The 17,363-nt window shown below is 42.4% G+C and overlaps 1 protein-coding gene across 1 annotated transcript in view; it reads left to right on the top strand.

Annotated features, from left to right (window-relative positions):
- The window catches only part of asns (asparagine synthetase), a 65,335-nt gene extending 48,338 nt beyond the window's left edge, over positions 1-16,997 (top strand). Inside the window, exons 9-12 of the mRNA XM_061842708.1 lie at positions 8,125-8,225; positions 8,367-8,448; positions 8,553-8,708; positions 15,614-16,997. Coding sequence (XP_061698692.1) covers positions 8,125-8,225; positions 8,367-8,448; positions 8,553-8,708; positions 15,614-15,823 — 549 coding nt within the window. The 3' untranslated portion in view covers positions 15,824-16,997. The remainder of the gene's footprint in view (positions 1-8,124; positions 8,226-8,366; positions 8,449-8,552; positions 8,709-15,613) is intronic.
- The last annotated feature ends 366 nt before the right edge of the window (positions 16,998-17,363 follow it).

Raw genomic sequence — 17,363 nt, 5'->3', positions numbered from 1 at the left:
AGGAGGCACTCAATTTTATGAAAGCCTTCCACTATGTCATTTAATATTTTCATCACCTCACCTTTGTACCACCAAGGAGGCCCATAACTTGAACAACTAATTTGAAAAAAAAAATATGAAAAGTGAAACTGAAAGAAAGCTTACCTGTGTACCATGCGCAGAAAATGTATTTTCAACCCTCATTATTTGTATTTTTTGTATCTATCACAGACAGAGATTTCAAATCATCAAATCAATTTTAATGTCACTCATATACAACACAAGGAAATACAAAATGCTGTTTTCAAATGACATTTCAATTTATTAAGGCACCAAAAAACAAAAACAAAAAAAAAATCAAAATCTTTCTGACCCTCTGTGGAAAAAAGTAATTTCCCCCCCTTACCCCCATGTTAAATCACTAAGTCGCTGTGATGCACCACAAATTTGGGAAAGATCAGTTCAATTAAATAGCCACACACAAACTTGATTACCACCATACTTGTTGAATCAAGAAGTTGCTTGAATCGAATTTGTCAGAGAACGTGAAGTAGGCTACAAGCTCAAGAACCAATGCATTATGTGACGATCCAATGAAATTGAAGAAGAAATGAGAAAAAAGTCATTGATATAATAGACACTGGACAAAAAGAGCATCCATGGGAGGGTTCCCAGGCGAAAACCCTTGCCGTCAGCAAAAAATATAAAGGCTAGTCTTTTGCCAAAAAACATCTTGATGATCCGCAAGCGTTTGGAAGAAACGCTCTATGGATTGACGAGTCAAAAATTAAACTTTTTGGAAAGTGTGTAACCTGTTACATCTGGCATAAAAATGGCACAGAATTTAATTAAAAGGACATTCTGCCAACACTGAAGCTTAGTGCTGGCATTGTGATGGAATGGGGCTGCCTCAAGACCAGGAGAACTTGCTGTCATTGATGGAACAATTAATTCTGCTGTAGACCAGAAAATCCTGAAGGAGAATGTCTGGCCATCAGTTCATGCCCTCAAACTCAAGCGGTCTTAGATCATGCAGCAGGACAACAATCCAAAACACACCAGCAGGTCCACCTCTGAATGGCTCAAAAAATGTTTTCGAGTGGCCAAGTCTAATTGTGGATTTAAATCCAACTGAGATGCTGTGGTGTGTGTGACCTTAAACGGGAAGGTCATGCTTCTAACTTCGAGCAACTGTAATATGGCGGAGTTGAAACATTTCTGCATAGAAGAGTGGAGAAAAAATTCCTCCAAAGCGATGTGAAAGACCACCAATCAGAGCAAATGCTTGATTTCAGTTATTACTGCCAAGAGCGGCACAAACCGTTATTAGGTTCAGGGAGCAATTACTTTTTCATAAAGGTTCAGAAATGTTTGGATTTTTTTTTTGCCTCAATAATTTGAATTGTCTTTTGAAAACTGCATTTTCTATTTCCTTGGGTTGTCTCTGAGTGATATTAAAATTGGTTTGATGATTTTAAACATTTGTGTGTGATTAATATGCAAAAATAATGCAAATAATGAGGGTTACAAATGCATTTTCTGCACACGATACATATGTCAGCATTTTTTTAGTTTTACTTTTCATAAAATGTTTTTTTTTTAAATGAGTTGTTCAGGTTATGTGTCTTATTAACGGTACAGAGGTGAGGTGATGAAAATATTAATGACACAGTGGAAGGGTTTCATTAAATTGAATTAAGAACTGGAGGAGTTATAAGGCTATCACCCAACATTGTTTGTTCAGAAATAAGAAGTAAAATTGAATTGGAAATACAACTCTGAAATAATTCAGTCCCAAAAATTCAATCGTGATATGACTTGATGCTCATTTAACTTTGACAACAGTGCTGTTCATGCACTGCTAATCAGAATCAGCCTTTGTTTTTGAAGTTTGTTGAGTGAAAAATCACTGCTGTCCGGACAACTGGGATTTTAATTCCTTCACCTTTCTCTTTCTCAGCTCGCTTTTCGGCGGGAAGTAGGTATCTTATTTTCCATGAACAGTCCTAAAAGGGCGCTCCACATTTTCTTTCTGTAGTATTGCAATGGTAGACCGGCAGATGAGGCAAACACACTCAATCGTGATATCTGTTGATGATCATTTATTTTTTACAACAGCAATGTTCATGCTCTGATAATCAGAATCAGCTTTAATGGCCAAGTATATAACAACAGAAGGAATTTGTCTCCGACAGTCTGTGCTGACCGGGTACAACAATCAGAACAAAGAACAAACAGATAAGAACAAAGAACAAGAGACATTCAGTTAATAGGAACTATTCCTTTAAGAGTTACAGATGTGCAAGATGCAGTCTTTTTCATTTAGAGCAATTAAGAGTGCGTCAACGCCCCACATTACGTCAACTTATACAGAGTGCCCTTACTCGTTTGCGGTTCCCGTTATAGACCAGTGCAATGACGATTGTGCAAATGGAGCAGTTTAAAGTGGCGAATCGTACTATAGTGTCAGTTTATATTACTAATACTGATTGGACCAGCAGGATGTGAGGGTGTGTCCCAACAATACCACTAGGCAGAAAATTGTCGGTTCGCTGTTCAAGAATTTAATGACTATTGCCAGAGGTAAAAAAACTGTTTCAATGCCTGCTAATTTGACTTGCATTGATCTGTAGCGCTTACCCGCTAGGAAGAGCTGGTAGCCTTCATGTGGAGGGTCCAAAAGGATCCTGCCCACTCTGGACGTAGTTTGAGTGGTGTGCCAGTCTTCAAGATTAGGTAGGGTGGTACCAGAAATCTGTTCAGTGGTTTTGATTGTCTGTTGTGGTCCGAGTTTATCCTTTTTTGTGGCAGCCCCACACCAGACTGTGATGGTGGCACACATCACTGATGGGATGACCAATCTGTAGAACTATCTCAGCAGCTCTTGCGACAGGCTGTGGTTCCTCAGAAACCGCAAGAAGTACATCCTTTGCTGGGATTTTTTGGGGATGGAATTGATGTTCCTCTTATCTGCAGCCTGAAGCGGGGCACAAATCCTGTGCGTCCTGTAGGCCGGTCCCAAGCCCGGATAAATGCAGAGGGTCGCGGGCAGGAAGGGCATCCAGCGTAAAAGTGAGCCAAACATATATGAGCATTCATCAAATGAATTCCATAACGGATAAGTCGTGGCCCGGGCAAACTACCCCCGCCCTCGGCACTATTAAATCTACAAGGCGTAGGTAGAAAGACAAAAAGAGGAGGAAAGCGGCTTAGTTGGCAGAAGAAGAGTCATGCACAGGCCCTACAACTGTGTGTAGGGACTTTGAATGTTGGTACTATGACAGGAAAAGCTCACGAGTGAGTTGACATGATGATTAGGAGAAAGGTTAATGTATTGTGCATCGACGAGTGCAAGTGGAAAGGGAGTAAGGCTAGAAGCTTAGGAGCAGGGTTTAAATTATTTTACCATGGAGTAGATAGGAAGAGAAAATGAGTAGTCGTTATTTTAAAGGAAGAGCTGGCTAAGAATGTTTTGGAGGTGAAAAGAGCATCAGATTGAGTGATGAGGCTGAAATTTGAAATTGAGGGTGTTGTGTATAATGTGATTTATGGCTATACCCCACAGGTAGGAGAGTGGAGCTTGACAGCATAGGATGGTGGTGTGTAGGATTCATCTGGTAGTGGGTAGGAAGATTAAGAAGGCAAAGAGAGAGCAGTGAATCAGGTGGTGGAAGTTGAGAAAGGAAGAATGTTATGTGACCTTTCGGAAAGAGGTGAGACAGGCTCAAGATGGACAGGAAGAGCTCCCAGATGACTTCAATACGACTGGCAAGGTACTCAGAGATGCAGGCAGGAGAGTACTTGGGGTGCCTTCTGGTAGGAAAGGGGAGAGGAGAATGGGTGGTGGAACCCCAAAATACAGGAAGTCATTCAAGGAAAGAGATTAGCGAAGAAAAAGAAGTGGGACATGGAGAGAGGACTGAAGAGAGGCGGAAGGAATACATTGAGATGTGACATAGGACAAAGGTAGAAGTGGCGAAGGCTAAACAAGAGGCAGAGTACCAAGAGAGGAACTGTGGTACTGCATGCGCAAATCTGGTGTGGTGGAGAAATATGTTATAGGCTGACATATGAGGTTGGACTGGAATCCCCTTGGAGTATAATGTTCGCAGATGATATTGTGATCTGCAGTGAAAGCAGGGAGCAGGCAGAGGAACAATTAGAAAGATGGAGGCATGTACTGGAAAGGATAAGAATGAAGATTAGCCCAAGTAAAACAGAATATATGTGCATGAATTTGAGGGGCGGACGAGGAAGAGTGAAGCTCCAGGTAGAAGAGATGGCGAGGGTTGACGACTTCAAATACTTGGGGTCACCAATACAGAGCAATGGAGAGTGTGATAAGGAAGTGAAGAAACTGGTCCAAGCGGAGTGGAACAGTTGGTGCAAGCTGTTTGGTGTTTTATGTGACAGAAGAGTCTCCGCTAGTATGAAGGGCAAAGTTTATAAAACAGTGGTGAGGCTGGCCATGATGTACATATTAGAGCCGGTGGCACTGAAGAAACAACAGGAAGCAGAACTGGCGGTAGCAGAAGTAAAGATGCTGAGGTTCTCGCTTGGAGTGAAGAGGTTGGATAGGATTAGAAATGAGCTCATTAGAGGGACAGCCAAAGTTGGATGTTTTGAAGACCAGGTTAGAGAAAGCAGACTTAGATGGTTTAGACATGTTCATACAGTGAAGGAAATAAGCATTTGAACACCCTACTATAATGCAAGTTCTCCCACTTAGAAATCATGGAGGGGTCTGAAATTTTCATCGTAGATGCATGTCCACTATGAGAGAGATAATCGTAAAAGAAAAATCCAGAAATCACAATGTATGATTTTTTTTTAATGATCTATTTGTGTGATACAGCTGCAAATAAGCATTTGAACACCTGTCTATCAGCTACAATTCTCACCCCAAAAGACCTGTTAGACCGCCTTTAAAAGTCCACCTCCACTTCATGATCCTGAATCAGATGCACCTGTGTGAGGTCGTTAGCTGTATAAAGACACCTGCCCACCCAATACAATCAGTAAGACTCAAACTTGTAACATGGCCAAAACCAAAGAGCTGTCCAAAGACACCAGAGACAAAATTGTAGAACTCCTGTTGTGTGTGTGTGTGTATTTTTATTTTCCTTTCATACTTTTATGTTACTATGATGCGGTTCTTTTGTGATGTGGAATTCTGGAATTTTCCGAGAGGTGCCTATGACCTGAAAAGAGCTGAGTCCACCTTTTCCAAGGTGACTGTTGGTAATACACTAAGACGTCATGGTTTGAAATACATACATACATGGCAGGGAAGGTTCCCCCGATTAAACCAGCAAATGTCTAGGCCCGTCTTAAGTTTTCCAATGTCCATTTGGATGATCCGGAGTAGTCATGGGAGAAAATTTTGTGGTCAGATGAGACCAAAATGGAACGTTTTGGTCATAATTCCACTAACTGCGTTTGGACGAAGACGAATGGTGAGTTCCATCCATTGTAATAAGAAGAGGATGACTCTTACTCCATTGCATTTTGTGAATTTGACTTCAGATCTGGTTTCTGACACCATCGAGGTTGGTATTCTTGACTCTCTCTGGGTGTTGATTTGTTGATCGGCAACGATCTTATGGGGGCACAAGTTGGCACTGATCCTATTGTCACTGTTTCTCCAGATTGTTCGCCCAATACAGAGCAATTGGAGTATGATGTTACGGGTATTTTTCAGTCTTATGCAGTGACTCCTTCGATGTCAAAAGACATTTTTTCCAATACTTCTTTGCCGAATGATTCCATTTTTGACTTATTGGATACATTCTTGGTTCATTCTGTAGCCTCAGATGCTGATGCCTTATCTACAAACTCCTCAGGTCCTGCTGATAAGTCTGAAAATTTGTTAAACAACAAACAAGTCAGTTGTATTGCAACACTCTCCTTCCCAGTCACTGATTGTACAGTTGATGATGATGCAAGCGTGAATGACAATGTTGATGATGTTGTTAGCGATATTGGATGATTTGAGGAACAATGCTTCACCGAGATTGTGCAATTCTGATGTGATAGCTCACCTTGATGAGAAATTGACACATTTGTCAGCTGACTAGAAAGCTGAAACGTCACATCTGCTTTTTGAGTTTTCTCACCTATTTTCAGATGTGCCTGGCCGCACATGCCTGATTAGTCATGACATAGATGTGGGTGATGCTCTGCTTGTGAAACAACACCCATATCGAATAAATCTTGTGAAGAGTGAGATTCTGCAGAAGGAGGTGCAGTATATGCTGGACAATGACATTATAGAACCCAGTGACAGTCCATGGAGTTCACCTAGTGTACTTGTGCCCAAGTGTGGTGGTGGCTGGTGCTCCTGCACTAACATGAAAACTGTCAATGCACTGTCACGAGCTGACTCCTACCCTCTGCCGAGAGCGGATGATTGCATTGATCACGTCAGTCAAGCTACATACGTGAGTAAGTTCGACCTTCTGAAAGGCTTCTGGCAGGTGCCGCTCATGTTCCGTTCAAAGATAAAATGAAGGCTATTGCACACTCTACATTACTCTCCAGGGTGTAAAGTTGTTTGATGTTTGGGACTTCTGTTGTATTTTCCTGTGTTTTCGTTTCTTTATTTTCTGTTTATTCTGATTTCTATTCTATTTTGTCACATTTTGTGTTGCTTAGTTGGATTGCACCAGAAAGTTTCTTTGTAACTATATTTTCCTTAAGGGAGAGAGTAGTGTGTGTGTGTGTGTGTGTGTGTGTGGTGTGTGTGTGTGTGTGTGTGTGTGTATTTTGTTTTCATTTCATACTTTTATGTTACAATGATGTGGTTCTTTTGTGATGTGGAATTCTGGAAAGTTCCAAGGGGTACCTATATAAGAAGAATGAGAAGGACCGTCAACAGAGCTTCTTACCACCACTCTTTGGACAAGTAGACAAGTACACGCCACACTGCATTCTGCCTTTCATTCTTGGACATTTCTGGACATTTGTTAACTTGGAATATTCGCTGGAAAGAACATTTGCCTGGATGTTCAACTCTGGTGACTGTTCATAGCTTGGCAAATACTCGGTCTTTGAACTTCTATTCTGTGTTGATTGTTTTATTTTTGTGTTGTGTGTGATTAAATTGTCTTAAATGCAATACAACTGCTTTGTCATATTTTGCAGGTTTGAGTTTGGGGATTTTAGTCTAAATTCACACGTTACACTCCACACGGCTGGAAAGGGCTACAGAGAAATTGCCAAGCAGCTTGGTGAAAAAAGGTCCACTGTTGGAGCAATCATTAGAAAATGGAAGAAGCTAAACATGATGGTCAATCTCATTTGGAGTGGAGCCCCATGCAAGATATCACCTCGTGGGGTCTCAATGATCCTTAGAATCAGTGAGGAATCAGCCCAGGACTACACGACAGTACTTGGTCAATGACCTGAAAAGAGCTGGGACCACCTCTTCCAAGGTGACCGTTGGTAATACACTAAGACGTCATGGTTTGAAATCACACATGGCACGGAAGGTTCCCCTGCTTAAACCAGCACATGTCAAGGCCCGTCTTAAGTTTTTCAATAACCATTTGGATGATACGGAGGAGTCATGGGTTAGGGTTACCCTAACCCTAAGTTTTGTTCCATCCATTGTATTAAGGAGAGGATGACTCCAGCTATGTATTGGGAGATATTGGGCAACAACCTCTTTCCCTTCAGTCAGAGGATTGAACATGGGTCGTGGCTGGGTCTTTCAACATGACAATGACCCGAAGCACACGGCCAGTAAAACCAAGGAGTGGCTCCGGAAGAAGCATATCAAGCAATAAAATCAGAAAATTCCTCTTGCAGTGTGTGCAAACTTGGTGAACAATTACAGAAAACGTTTGACCTATGTAATTGCAAAGAAAGGCTACTATATCAAATATTAACATTGTTTTCTCAGGTGTTCAAATACTTATTTGCAGCTGTATCACAAATAAATCGTTAAAAAAAATCATAAATTGTGATTTCTGGATTTTTGTTTTTAGATTATCTCTCTCACAATGGACATGATGAAAATTTCAGACCCCCTCCCCCCATTATTTCTAAGTGGGAGAACTTGCAATATAGCAGGGTGTTCAAATACTTATTTTCTTCACTGTATCATGTTGTTTATTTTATTATCATGCTGTACTCATTTTCTAGGCTCCAAGTGCCAAAGCAGGAGCAGAAGAAAGTGTTCGACTGCTGAAAGAACTCTACCTCTTTGATAATCTCCGAGCTGATCGTACTACTTCTGCACACGGGTAACTTTTTGCAATATTGGAGCAGCATTCCCTTTACATTCTGGCATTGTATCGTATACCTGCAAGACCACTGAAAACCTCCTTTAGCTTGTCAACAAATGCACTTTTACTGCTGTTTATTAATGTGGTTTATCTATTCAGTTTGGAGCTCAGAGTACCTTTCCTGGACCACAGACTGACAGCATACTACCTATCACTGCCTGAGGAGATGAGAAATCCCAGGGTGAAATCTTTTACATTTCTTTATCATATTTTTTTTCAAATCAGTATCTGCTGGCATCTGTCAAAATCAACTTTCGAATATAAGTAATTGGTATTTGTCGCCAGCATGGAGTGGAGAAGTACCTTTTGAGGGACTCGTTCAGAGATCTGAAATTGATCCCTGATGAGATCCTGTGGAGAAGGAAAGAAGCCTTCAGTGATGGTGTGATGTCTGTTAAGAAGTCCTGGTATGTCTACCTAGAGGAGTACCTTGGATCTGTGGTATGTGCAACATTTTAAGATAGACATGATTTGCTTTTAAAAATAATACTGCTGTTTCAGGCTCCATGATAGTCAAAAAATGTTTTTTTTTTTTTAACTTGGCGATATACTATATGCTGCAATATACAAAAATATACTGTACATAAAGGTCGCGGGAGTGCTGTAGCCTCTCCCAGCTGTCATTGGGCAGGAGGCAGGGTACACCCTGAACTGGTTTCCAGCCAATCGCAGGGCACATAGATACAGACAACAGTTGCACTCACAATCACCTTGGGGCAATTTAGAGTCTCCAATCAATGCATGTTTTTGTAGGAAATCAGAGTGCCCGGAGAAAACCCACACAGGCACGGGAAGAACATATAAACTGCACAAGGGCAGGGCCAGAATTTGAGCCCCAGTCCTCAGAACTGTGAGGCCAACGCTCTTCAGCTTCACCACCATGCCACATGACATACACCATACCTAAAATACCATTTCTCTCAGACCTGTGGTGTGTAATAAACAATCAAACTCTCCATCCATCCATTTTCAGAGCCACTTATCCTGCACACTCCACACAGACAGGGCCCGGATTTAAATCCCAAGAGTCAGTGGTGATGGGTGGTGGTAGGTGCCATGGAGGAATAATGGACCAAAGCAGAGAGGGAATAGCATCTTGACTGCCTCATGGAATACGTAAACTGTCTTTGACCCTGCAAGTTTTGGCTCAAAGTTTCTGGAGTGTCCTCTCTGATGGTGGCAATCTGAAGAGACAGTGGGATGAGTGGTTGGGGTCACCTATGATTTTCATGAACTTTCAGGTAAGGTGCGTGTGATAAATATCCAGAAGCGAGGGGAGAGAGACACGAATTATCTTTACAGCTGCTTTCACCATGTGCTACAGGTTTTTTTTGGCAGTAGTTGATGCAGGTGGCATACCACACAGTGATGCTGCTCCACAGGATGGTCTTTGGAGAAGGACATCATGATGGTGCATGGTGCTTTCACTCTTCAGTTCCCGCATGAACTACAGCACCTGTTCAGCCTTTTTAGCCAGTGCTGGCTGTTATGGGTGCAGAAGAGGTCTTTGGAGATTTGTACACTCTACACACAGGAATTTTGCACTGATCATCCGGCGTGCTGCAGACCATTGATGGTTTGTGGGTGATGCTGGGTGGGCCCTCTCCTCTATGTTCAAGTGGAAATTGTTGCCCTTGGACCATCTAGCCAGGCGTGTCACCTCACTAATGTAGCTTGTCTCATCGTTGTTGTTGACGAGACCCACCACAGATGTGTCATTTGCAAACATGATAAAGAATTTAGAGCTGTAGGTAGGTGCACAGATGTGGGTCAGCAGAGTGAAGAGGAGAGGACTGAGCACACATCCGTTGTGGGTCCCTGTGTTCAGCATGGTGGTGTTAAAGGTGTTGCTGCTGACCTAAATTGCCTCTGGTCTCCCCGTCGGGAAATCCAGCAGCCAGTTGCACAGGAATGTGTTGAGTCTCAGCTGGTCTAGTTTGAGGATGAGCTGCTGGGGTATGACGGTATAAGCAGAAGTCCATGAACAGTATTCTGATATGAGTCATTGGTCTCCAGGTGGGTGAGGGTAAGTGGAGGGCAATGGCGATAGCATCATCAGTCGAACGGTTGGATTGATTTACAAACTTGTAGGGGTCCAGTGTGGGGCAGTGGGGGTGGAGTTCATGTGCTTCATAACAAGTCACTTGAAGCACTTCATAATGATGGAACTGAGTGCAACCGGGCACTAGTCATTGTAACAGGAGAGAGATCACCTCTTTGGGACCAAAATGATGGTAGTGACTTTGAAGCAAGTCGACATGTCAGCTTGGCCTCGTGGGGTGTTGAAGATGTCTTTGAGGACATCTATGAGCTCATCGGCACAGTCTCTCAGGATGGGGCCAGGAATGATGGCTGGTCCGGAGGCATTCCTCCAGCATTCCATTGGTCCCTCTGAGTTATCTCCACATGCTTTGCAGAGACATCAGCAGCATCGGGTCGGTGGTAGTAAGAGGGATCTTCTTTGCTGGGGTGTTGTTGTCTGCCTCAAAGTGAGCAAAGAAGTCGTGCACCTGATCCAGCAGAGAAGAGGAGTTGTCACAGGTCTGTGTGGTGTCGGGGGGGGGCTAGAGTTGAAAGAGAAATTCTGGAAGGAACTGGATGAAGTAGTTCTGAGCATCCCAGACAGCGAGAAAGTTGTAATTGGTGCAAATTGTAATGGACATGTTGGTAAAGGAAACATCAGCGATGAAGAAGTGATGGGTAAGTACGACTTTGAGGGACAGATGGTGGTGGACTTTCCAAAAAGGATGGAGATGGCTGTAGTGAACACTTATTTCCAGAAGAGGGAGGAACATATAGTGACCTACAAGAGCGGAGGTAGAAGCATGCAGGTGGATTATATTTTGTGCAGACGATGTAATCTGATGGAGATTACTGACTGTAAAGTAGTGGTAGGGCAGAGTGTAGCTCGACAGCATAGGATGGTGGTGTGTAGGATGACTCTGGTGGTGGGTAGGAAGATTAAGAAGACAAAGGTAGAGCAGAGAACCGGGTGGTGGAAGCTGAGAAAGGAAGAATGTTGTGGGGCCTTTCGGAAAGAGGTGAAACAGGGTCTTGATGGACAGCAGAAGCTCCTGGAAGACTGGACGACGACAGCCAAGGTAATCAGAGAGACATGCAGGAGAGTACTTTGTGTGTCTTCTGGTAGGGAAGGGGAGAAGGAGACTTGGTGGTGGAACTCCAAAATACAGGGAGTCATACAAGGAAATAGATTAGCGAAGAAGAAGTGGGATACTGAGAGGACTGAGGAGAGGCGAAAGGAGTACATCGAGATGCGACGTAGGGAAAAGGTAGAGGTGGCAAAGGCTAAACAAGAGGCATATAAAGACATGTACATCAGGTTGGACAAGAAAGAAGAGAAAAGGATCTTTACATGTTGGCCAGACAGAGGGATAGAGAAGGGAAGGATGTGCAGCAGGTAAGGGTGATAAAGGATAGAGATGGAAATGTGTTGACCGGTGCCAGTAGTGTACTAAATAGATGGAAAGAATACTTTGAGAAGTTGATGAATGAAGAAAATGAGAGAGAAGGAAGAGTTGAAGTGTGAAGGACCAGGAAGTGGCAATGATTAGTAAGGGGTAAGTCAGAAAGGCACGACAAAGGATGAAAAATGGAAAGGCAGTTGGTCCTGATGACATACCGGTGGAGGTATGGAAGAAATTTTGAGAGATGGCTGTGGAGTTTTTGACCAACTTATTCAACAGAATACAAGCAGGCGAAAAGATGCCGAAAAGATGCCTGAAGAATGGAGGAAAAGTGTTCTGGTTCCCATTTTTAAGAACAAAGGAATTATAGAGGAATAAAGTTGATGAGCCACACAATGAAGTTATGGGAAAGAGTAGTGGAGGCTCGACTCAGGACAGAAGTAAGTATCTGCGGGCAACATTATGGTTTCATGCCGAGAAAGAGTACCACAGATGAATTATTTGCCTTGAGGATGCTAGTGGAAAAGTACAGAGAACATCAGAAGGAGCTACATTGTGTCTTTGTGGATCTAGAGAAAGCCTATGACAGAGTACCAAGAGAGGAACTGTGGTACTGCATGCGTAAGTCTAGTGTGGCAGAGAAGTATGTTAAAATAGTACAGGACATGTATGATGGCAGCAGAACAATGGTGAGGTGTGCCTTAGGTGTGACAGAGGAATTTAAGGTGGAGGTGGGACTGCATCAGGGATCAGCTCTGAGCCCCTTCCTCTTTGCAGTGGTAATGGATAGGCTGACAGATGAGGTTAGACTGGAATCCCCATGGACCATGATGTTCGCAGATGATATTGTCATATGCAGTGAAAGCAGGGAGCATGCAGAGGAACAATTGGAAAGATGGAGACATGCACTGGAAAGGAGAGGAATGAAGATTAGCCGAAGTAAAACAGAATATATGTGCGTGAATGAGAAAAGTAGAGGGGGAAGAGTGAGGCTACAGGGAGAAGAGATAGCGAGGGTGGACGACTTCAAATATTTGGGGTCAACAATACAGAGCAATGGAGAGTGTGATCAGGAAGTGAAGAAACGGGTCCAAGCAGGTTGGAACCGCTGGCGAAAGGTGTCTGGTGTGTTATGTGACAGAAGAGTGTCTGCTAGGATGAAGGGCAAAGTTTACAAAACAGTGGTGAGGCCGGCCATGATGTACGGATTAGAGACAGTGGCACTGAAGAAACAACAGGAATCTGAACTGGAGGTGGCAGAAATGAAGATGTTGAGGTTCTCACACGGAGTGAGCAGGTTGGATAGGATTAGAAATGAGCTCATTAGAGGGACAGCCAAAGTTGGCTGTTTTGGAGACAAGATTCGAGAGAGCAGACATCGATGGTTTGGACATGTTCAGAGGCAAAAGAGTGAGTATATTGGTGGAAGGGTGCTGAGGATGGAGCTGCCAGGCAAAAGAGCGAGAGGAAGACCAAAGAGAAGGTTTATGGATGTGGTGAGGGAAGACATGGGGGCAGTTGGGATTAGAGAGGAAGATGCAGGAGATAGGCTAAGATGGAAAAAGATGACACGCTGGGGCGATAACTATCGGAAGAAGCCGAAAGGAAAAGAAGAAGACAGTGATGGTCAAGAGCTCGAAATCAAACAGTAGGAAAGAACACAAATGGAGAAAATTGACTATGACCTCTACAGACAGTGCTTTTGTAATTGGTCAGGGCTTGACAGCAACAATTTTCTGAAATTATCATCAAGAACTTCAACAATACTCGCATTCCGTTTGGTGTGGTTGCTAAGCTAACAACCCGCACCCCAATCAGATAGCTCCAGAACTGGTATTTTCGTGAAAAGATGCAATTTGAAGCCACCCAGGGAAAGCTCTATTACCATGTCGCTAACTCCAACCCTGCTTTAGTGAAAAAATACAAGGCATCCGGTTAAATTTCAGCACAAATCAGAAAAATAATAATTATACTACTTCTGAAGTCACCCAAGGAAAGCTCTGTTACCATGTCAGAATTTTATACAGTTGACCAAAAAACTTTTGTGAAAATCATTAAATTTTTCAACAGCGCAACACCAATTTGCTGATTTCCATATGCTCAAAATATTAGGAATTTCCTGTATTTCTATTTTAGTTTGTACTTTTATTGTTTGTACTTGTATTCTTTTTCAAAAGAAAGTATGTACAGCAATCATGAATAAGAACCTTTCTGCATGTACTGATGTAGCGGTAATATATATCTCGGGAAGGCCACAGGACATGCTTGTCCTGGTCCCTGTAATTGTCAGAACAGAATCCTTCAACCAACTAAAATAAAGGCTCAATGATGGCATACCATTTTATTCATACTGTTAATAACACATATAGAGCTCGTGCACCCATGTCATAAAATCACGTGACTTTGTTTACATCGCCATATTGCTCGTCAAACAAAGCATTGTTCAATGCTAATTCCATTGAGATGAAATGCGTTACTATGTACCACTGATTATGCTGTGGGCCACAAGTTGTTTAAAGTGCGGGTGACATCCCTATAAACATTCTAAAATCGATATTGTAATGAAAAATACATAACAGTATTCACGTCAATGTCTATACAAAAAAAAAAGTGAGCGGAGACCGCGTCATCCATGCACAAAGTTGCGCAATTGAGTGTCCCTCGATATCCAAGTGGTCGCCATATTAGTCGCGTCATCTGTCCTTGACGTCATCATCACTTGCACCGTTGAAAACGCGCAGTGCCCGCTACTACGGAAGACGAACAACAGAGATATTCGGATTTTTCCAATGCCCCTTCTGACACGGAAGCTCTTTTCGAAAAGGACAACACCACACAACCGGGTGAAGTTACCGGGGCAATATTACACTATTGTTTCGAGCCCTCAGGGCAATATTACACTATTGTTTCGAGCCCTATTTGGATGATATGCCATCACGGCCAAACCGCATCCCGTCCGATCCACTTCCGCGGCGGAGATGAGCCATCGCGGCTCATCGCAGCCGGCCGGTGTGGCTTATGACGGTTCACAGTCGAGCCGGCGCGCTTCATGCTCGCATGTGACTGAGTAACACATTCTCGGCTGGGTTCTTCAGAGCCACCCCCGTTGCAAAGCCTGACGCGCAGCCTTCGCGGAAGATGTGACCGCAGAACGCGGCGCCTCAGCCGGTGTGGCTGATTTTCGGCCCGCCAAGCTATATAAGGAGGTGTTGGAGCCGAGCTATGTTGCAGGCTGAGTGAGACATTGTTGGCTGGGCGACGGGCACATCGACACATTTCATACGCAGATCTTTTGCTCTGTTATGAGAGAGACCGATAATTTGGTCCGCCCCAAACTATTTTTTTTTTAGTAGCTATATACACACCTACCTGTTATTAGGAAACCCACGAAGCTCTCGTCCTCTTCACCTGTGCAATCCATTTTTCTCAACGTACAGAGTCTCTTTCAAACTTATGAAGGGTAATTCCATTCTCCCGAGTGTTCAAGCAATGTCCAGCAATGCAATGAGGCGGCATTTTGGCTAACACGAAGGAATAACAAGCTACCTTCGCGGAGGTAAAACTCTTGGAAACAAACGAGTCCACGAGGGGGTGCTTCTGTTCTTCACGTCACTTCCTGCTTCTTCTCGACAACAAATTCCTGAGAGAATTTTCATGGCGGGAGTTACAAAAAGCTGTATACGTCAAAATCATGTTTTGTGGTCAAAAAACACATGAGACCATATTGGCTGTGGGTTTTTCATTAATAATATACCAAAAATCATCAGTTTGACGACACTTGAGCTTTAAAGAGCAGATTGTAAAACTGAAAAGTGAATTGCCAAATTTTTGTGCAGTTTGATTTAAACGTATACTTATACTGTATAAATCTGGATACTCTACAAGCCTAACAAATTATAAATGATTCTTTCCTTTTGATAGGTTACTGATGGCCAGATGACGAATGCCCCAAAGATCTTCCCTCATAACACTCCCCGAACCAAAGAGGCATACTACTTCAGACAGGTGTTTGAAAAACACTACCCTGACCATGCTGAGTTGCTCCCACATTTCTGGATGCCACGCTGGATTGCTGCAACTGACCCCTCAGCCCGCACACTGTCCATCTATAAACTTAGCACCAACAAGTGAAAAGTTGCATGTGAAGTCACTCAGCAAGCCACTCAACAAGCTCATCAATCTCCAGTACAGGTTAATTCCAAATTTGCCAACCAAATTTACAGAGAATCAATAAAATATAATAAATATTTAAATTACAAATGTATAATCATAGAATATTTGACTTCCAAACAAATGAACTACTTGAAAAAATTAACATTTTATCGTATTTTGTGTTCAAACAAAGTGGTACCTATGTCAGTACACCGATTACACTGTCAGTTTGGTTACCAAAATAGAGGAATTGGATACAAGCTTTACTTGGACTGATGGAGGGGATTACTCGATGGAAGCTGTGATAATCATGATTTTGTGCAAATTGTCCAAAAAGGGGCAGCACGGTGGTGCAGCTGTTAAGTGTTGGCCTCACAGTTCTTGAAGACCCAGGTTCAATCTTGGCTCCACCTGTGTGAAGTTTGCATGTTCTCCCCGTGCCTGTGTGGATTTTCTCCGGGTACTCCGGTTTCCTCCCACATCCCAAAATCACGCATTAATTTGACACTCTAAATTGCCCCAAGGTGTGATTTTGAGTGCGGCTGTTGCAGATAGACAAACGTTCTTCAAATTCAATTCAATTAATTTTAAGTGTTTTTAGAAGAGCCACGGTGGAGCAGCTGTGCTGATTGCATGTCCTCCCAGTGCCTGCGTCGGTTTTCTCCAAGCACTCCACTTTGCTCCCACATCCCAAAAACATGCATTAATTGGAGACTCTAAATTGCCCCGAGGTCTGATTGTGAGTGCAACTCTTTATTCTATAGAGTGTAAAGATGTAATAGTTTGACACGTTCATATTTCAGAAATAACCATTTATGTTCCTGTCTGGTCTATGAAAATGACTACACACATACTGTACGAACAATTTAAAGAAATTAATTAACCTACCATGCATGTTTTTGTCTTTGTTTTATAATGGTTTCTCAGTGTTGCAATGCTTTGCATGAAAGGACATAACCACAGTAGGCTAGGAAGTTTATTACTGTGAACTAGTTATACTTGGTTATGCCGATGGAAGTCAATCATAATTGACTCGTATTATATTTGCCATGATATACTGCAACTTTCGCAATTCAAAACATGTTGTTTCTGTCGCTCCATGATCTCTGTTACATAATTATGATTTTATATTTTGCGGATATCCAATTAACAAATAAAACCATGGTACTTGGGTGGTCATTATGCAATTTCGCAAAAAGTCAAAAGTGGGCACCGGTACTTTTATCTTTTTTTACTACTGTATATGTAACAGCAGTTTGTTTTTGGAGTACATTTACTGCTGCTAAAAAGTGTTTATTTACAACATAGGCTTTAACCAAAGATTACAATATTTTGTTCTTTCTTAACATATTTTGAAATAATGAACTGGTATTCTGATAGATGTCAGAGTTACTCTACAGTCTACTGCAGTGTAAAATGTTGAGTATAGACAATCTTTTAAAATTAGGAGAAGAAATTAGTTTCCTGCTGTGATTTTTTTTTTTTTTTGTTATTTTTTGTTTATTTTCCTGGTAGAAAT

Source organism: Syngnathoides biaculeatus, chromosome 1, assembly GCF_019802595.1.
Source record: "Syngnathoides biaculeatus isolate LvHL_M chromosome 1, ASM1980259v1, whole genome shotgun sequence".
Classification (NCBI taxonomy): Eukaryota; Metazoa; Chordata; class Actinopteri; order Syngnathiformes; family Syngnathidae; genus Syngnathoides; species Syngnathoides biaculeatus.
The sequence above is the reverse complement of the archived record's forward strand: the minus strand, read 5'-3'. Positions and strand labels throughout refer to the sequence as shown.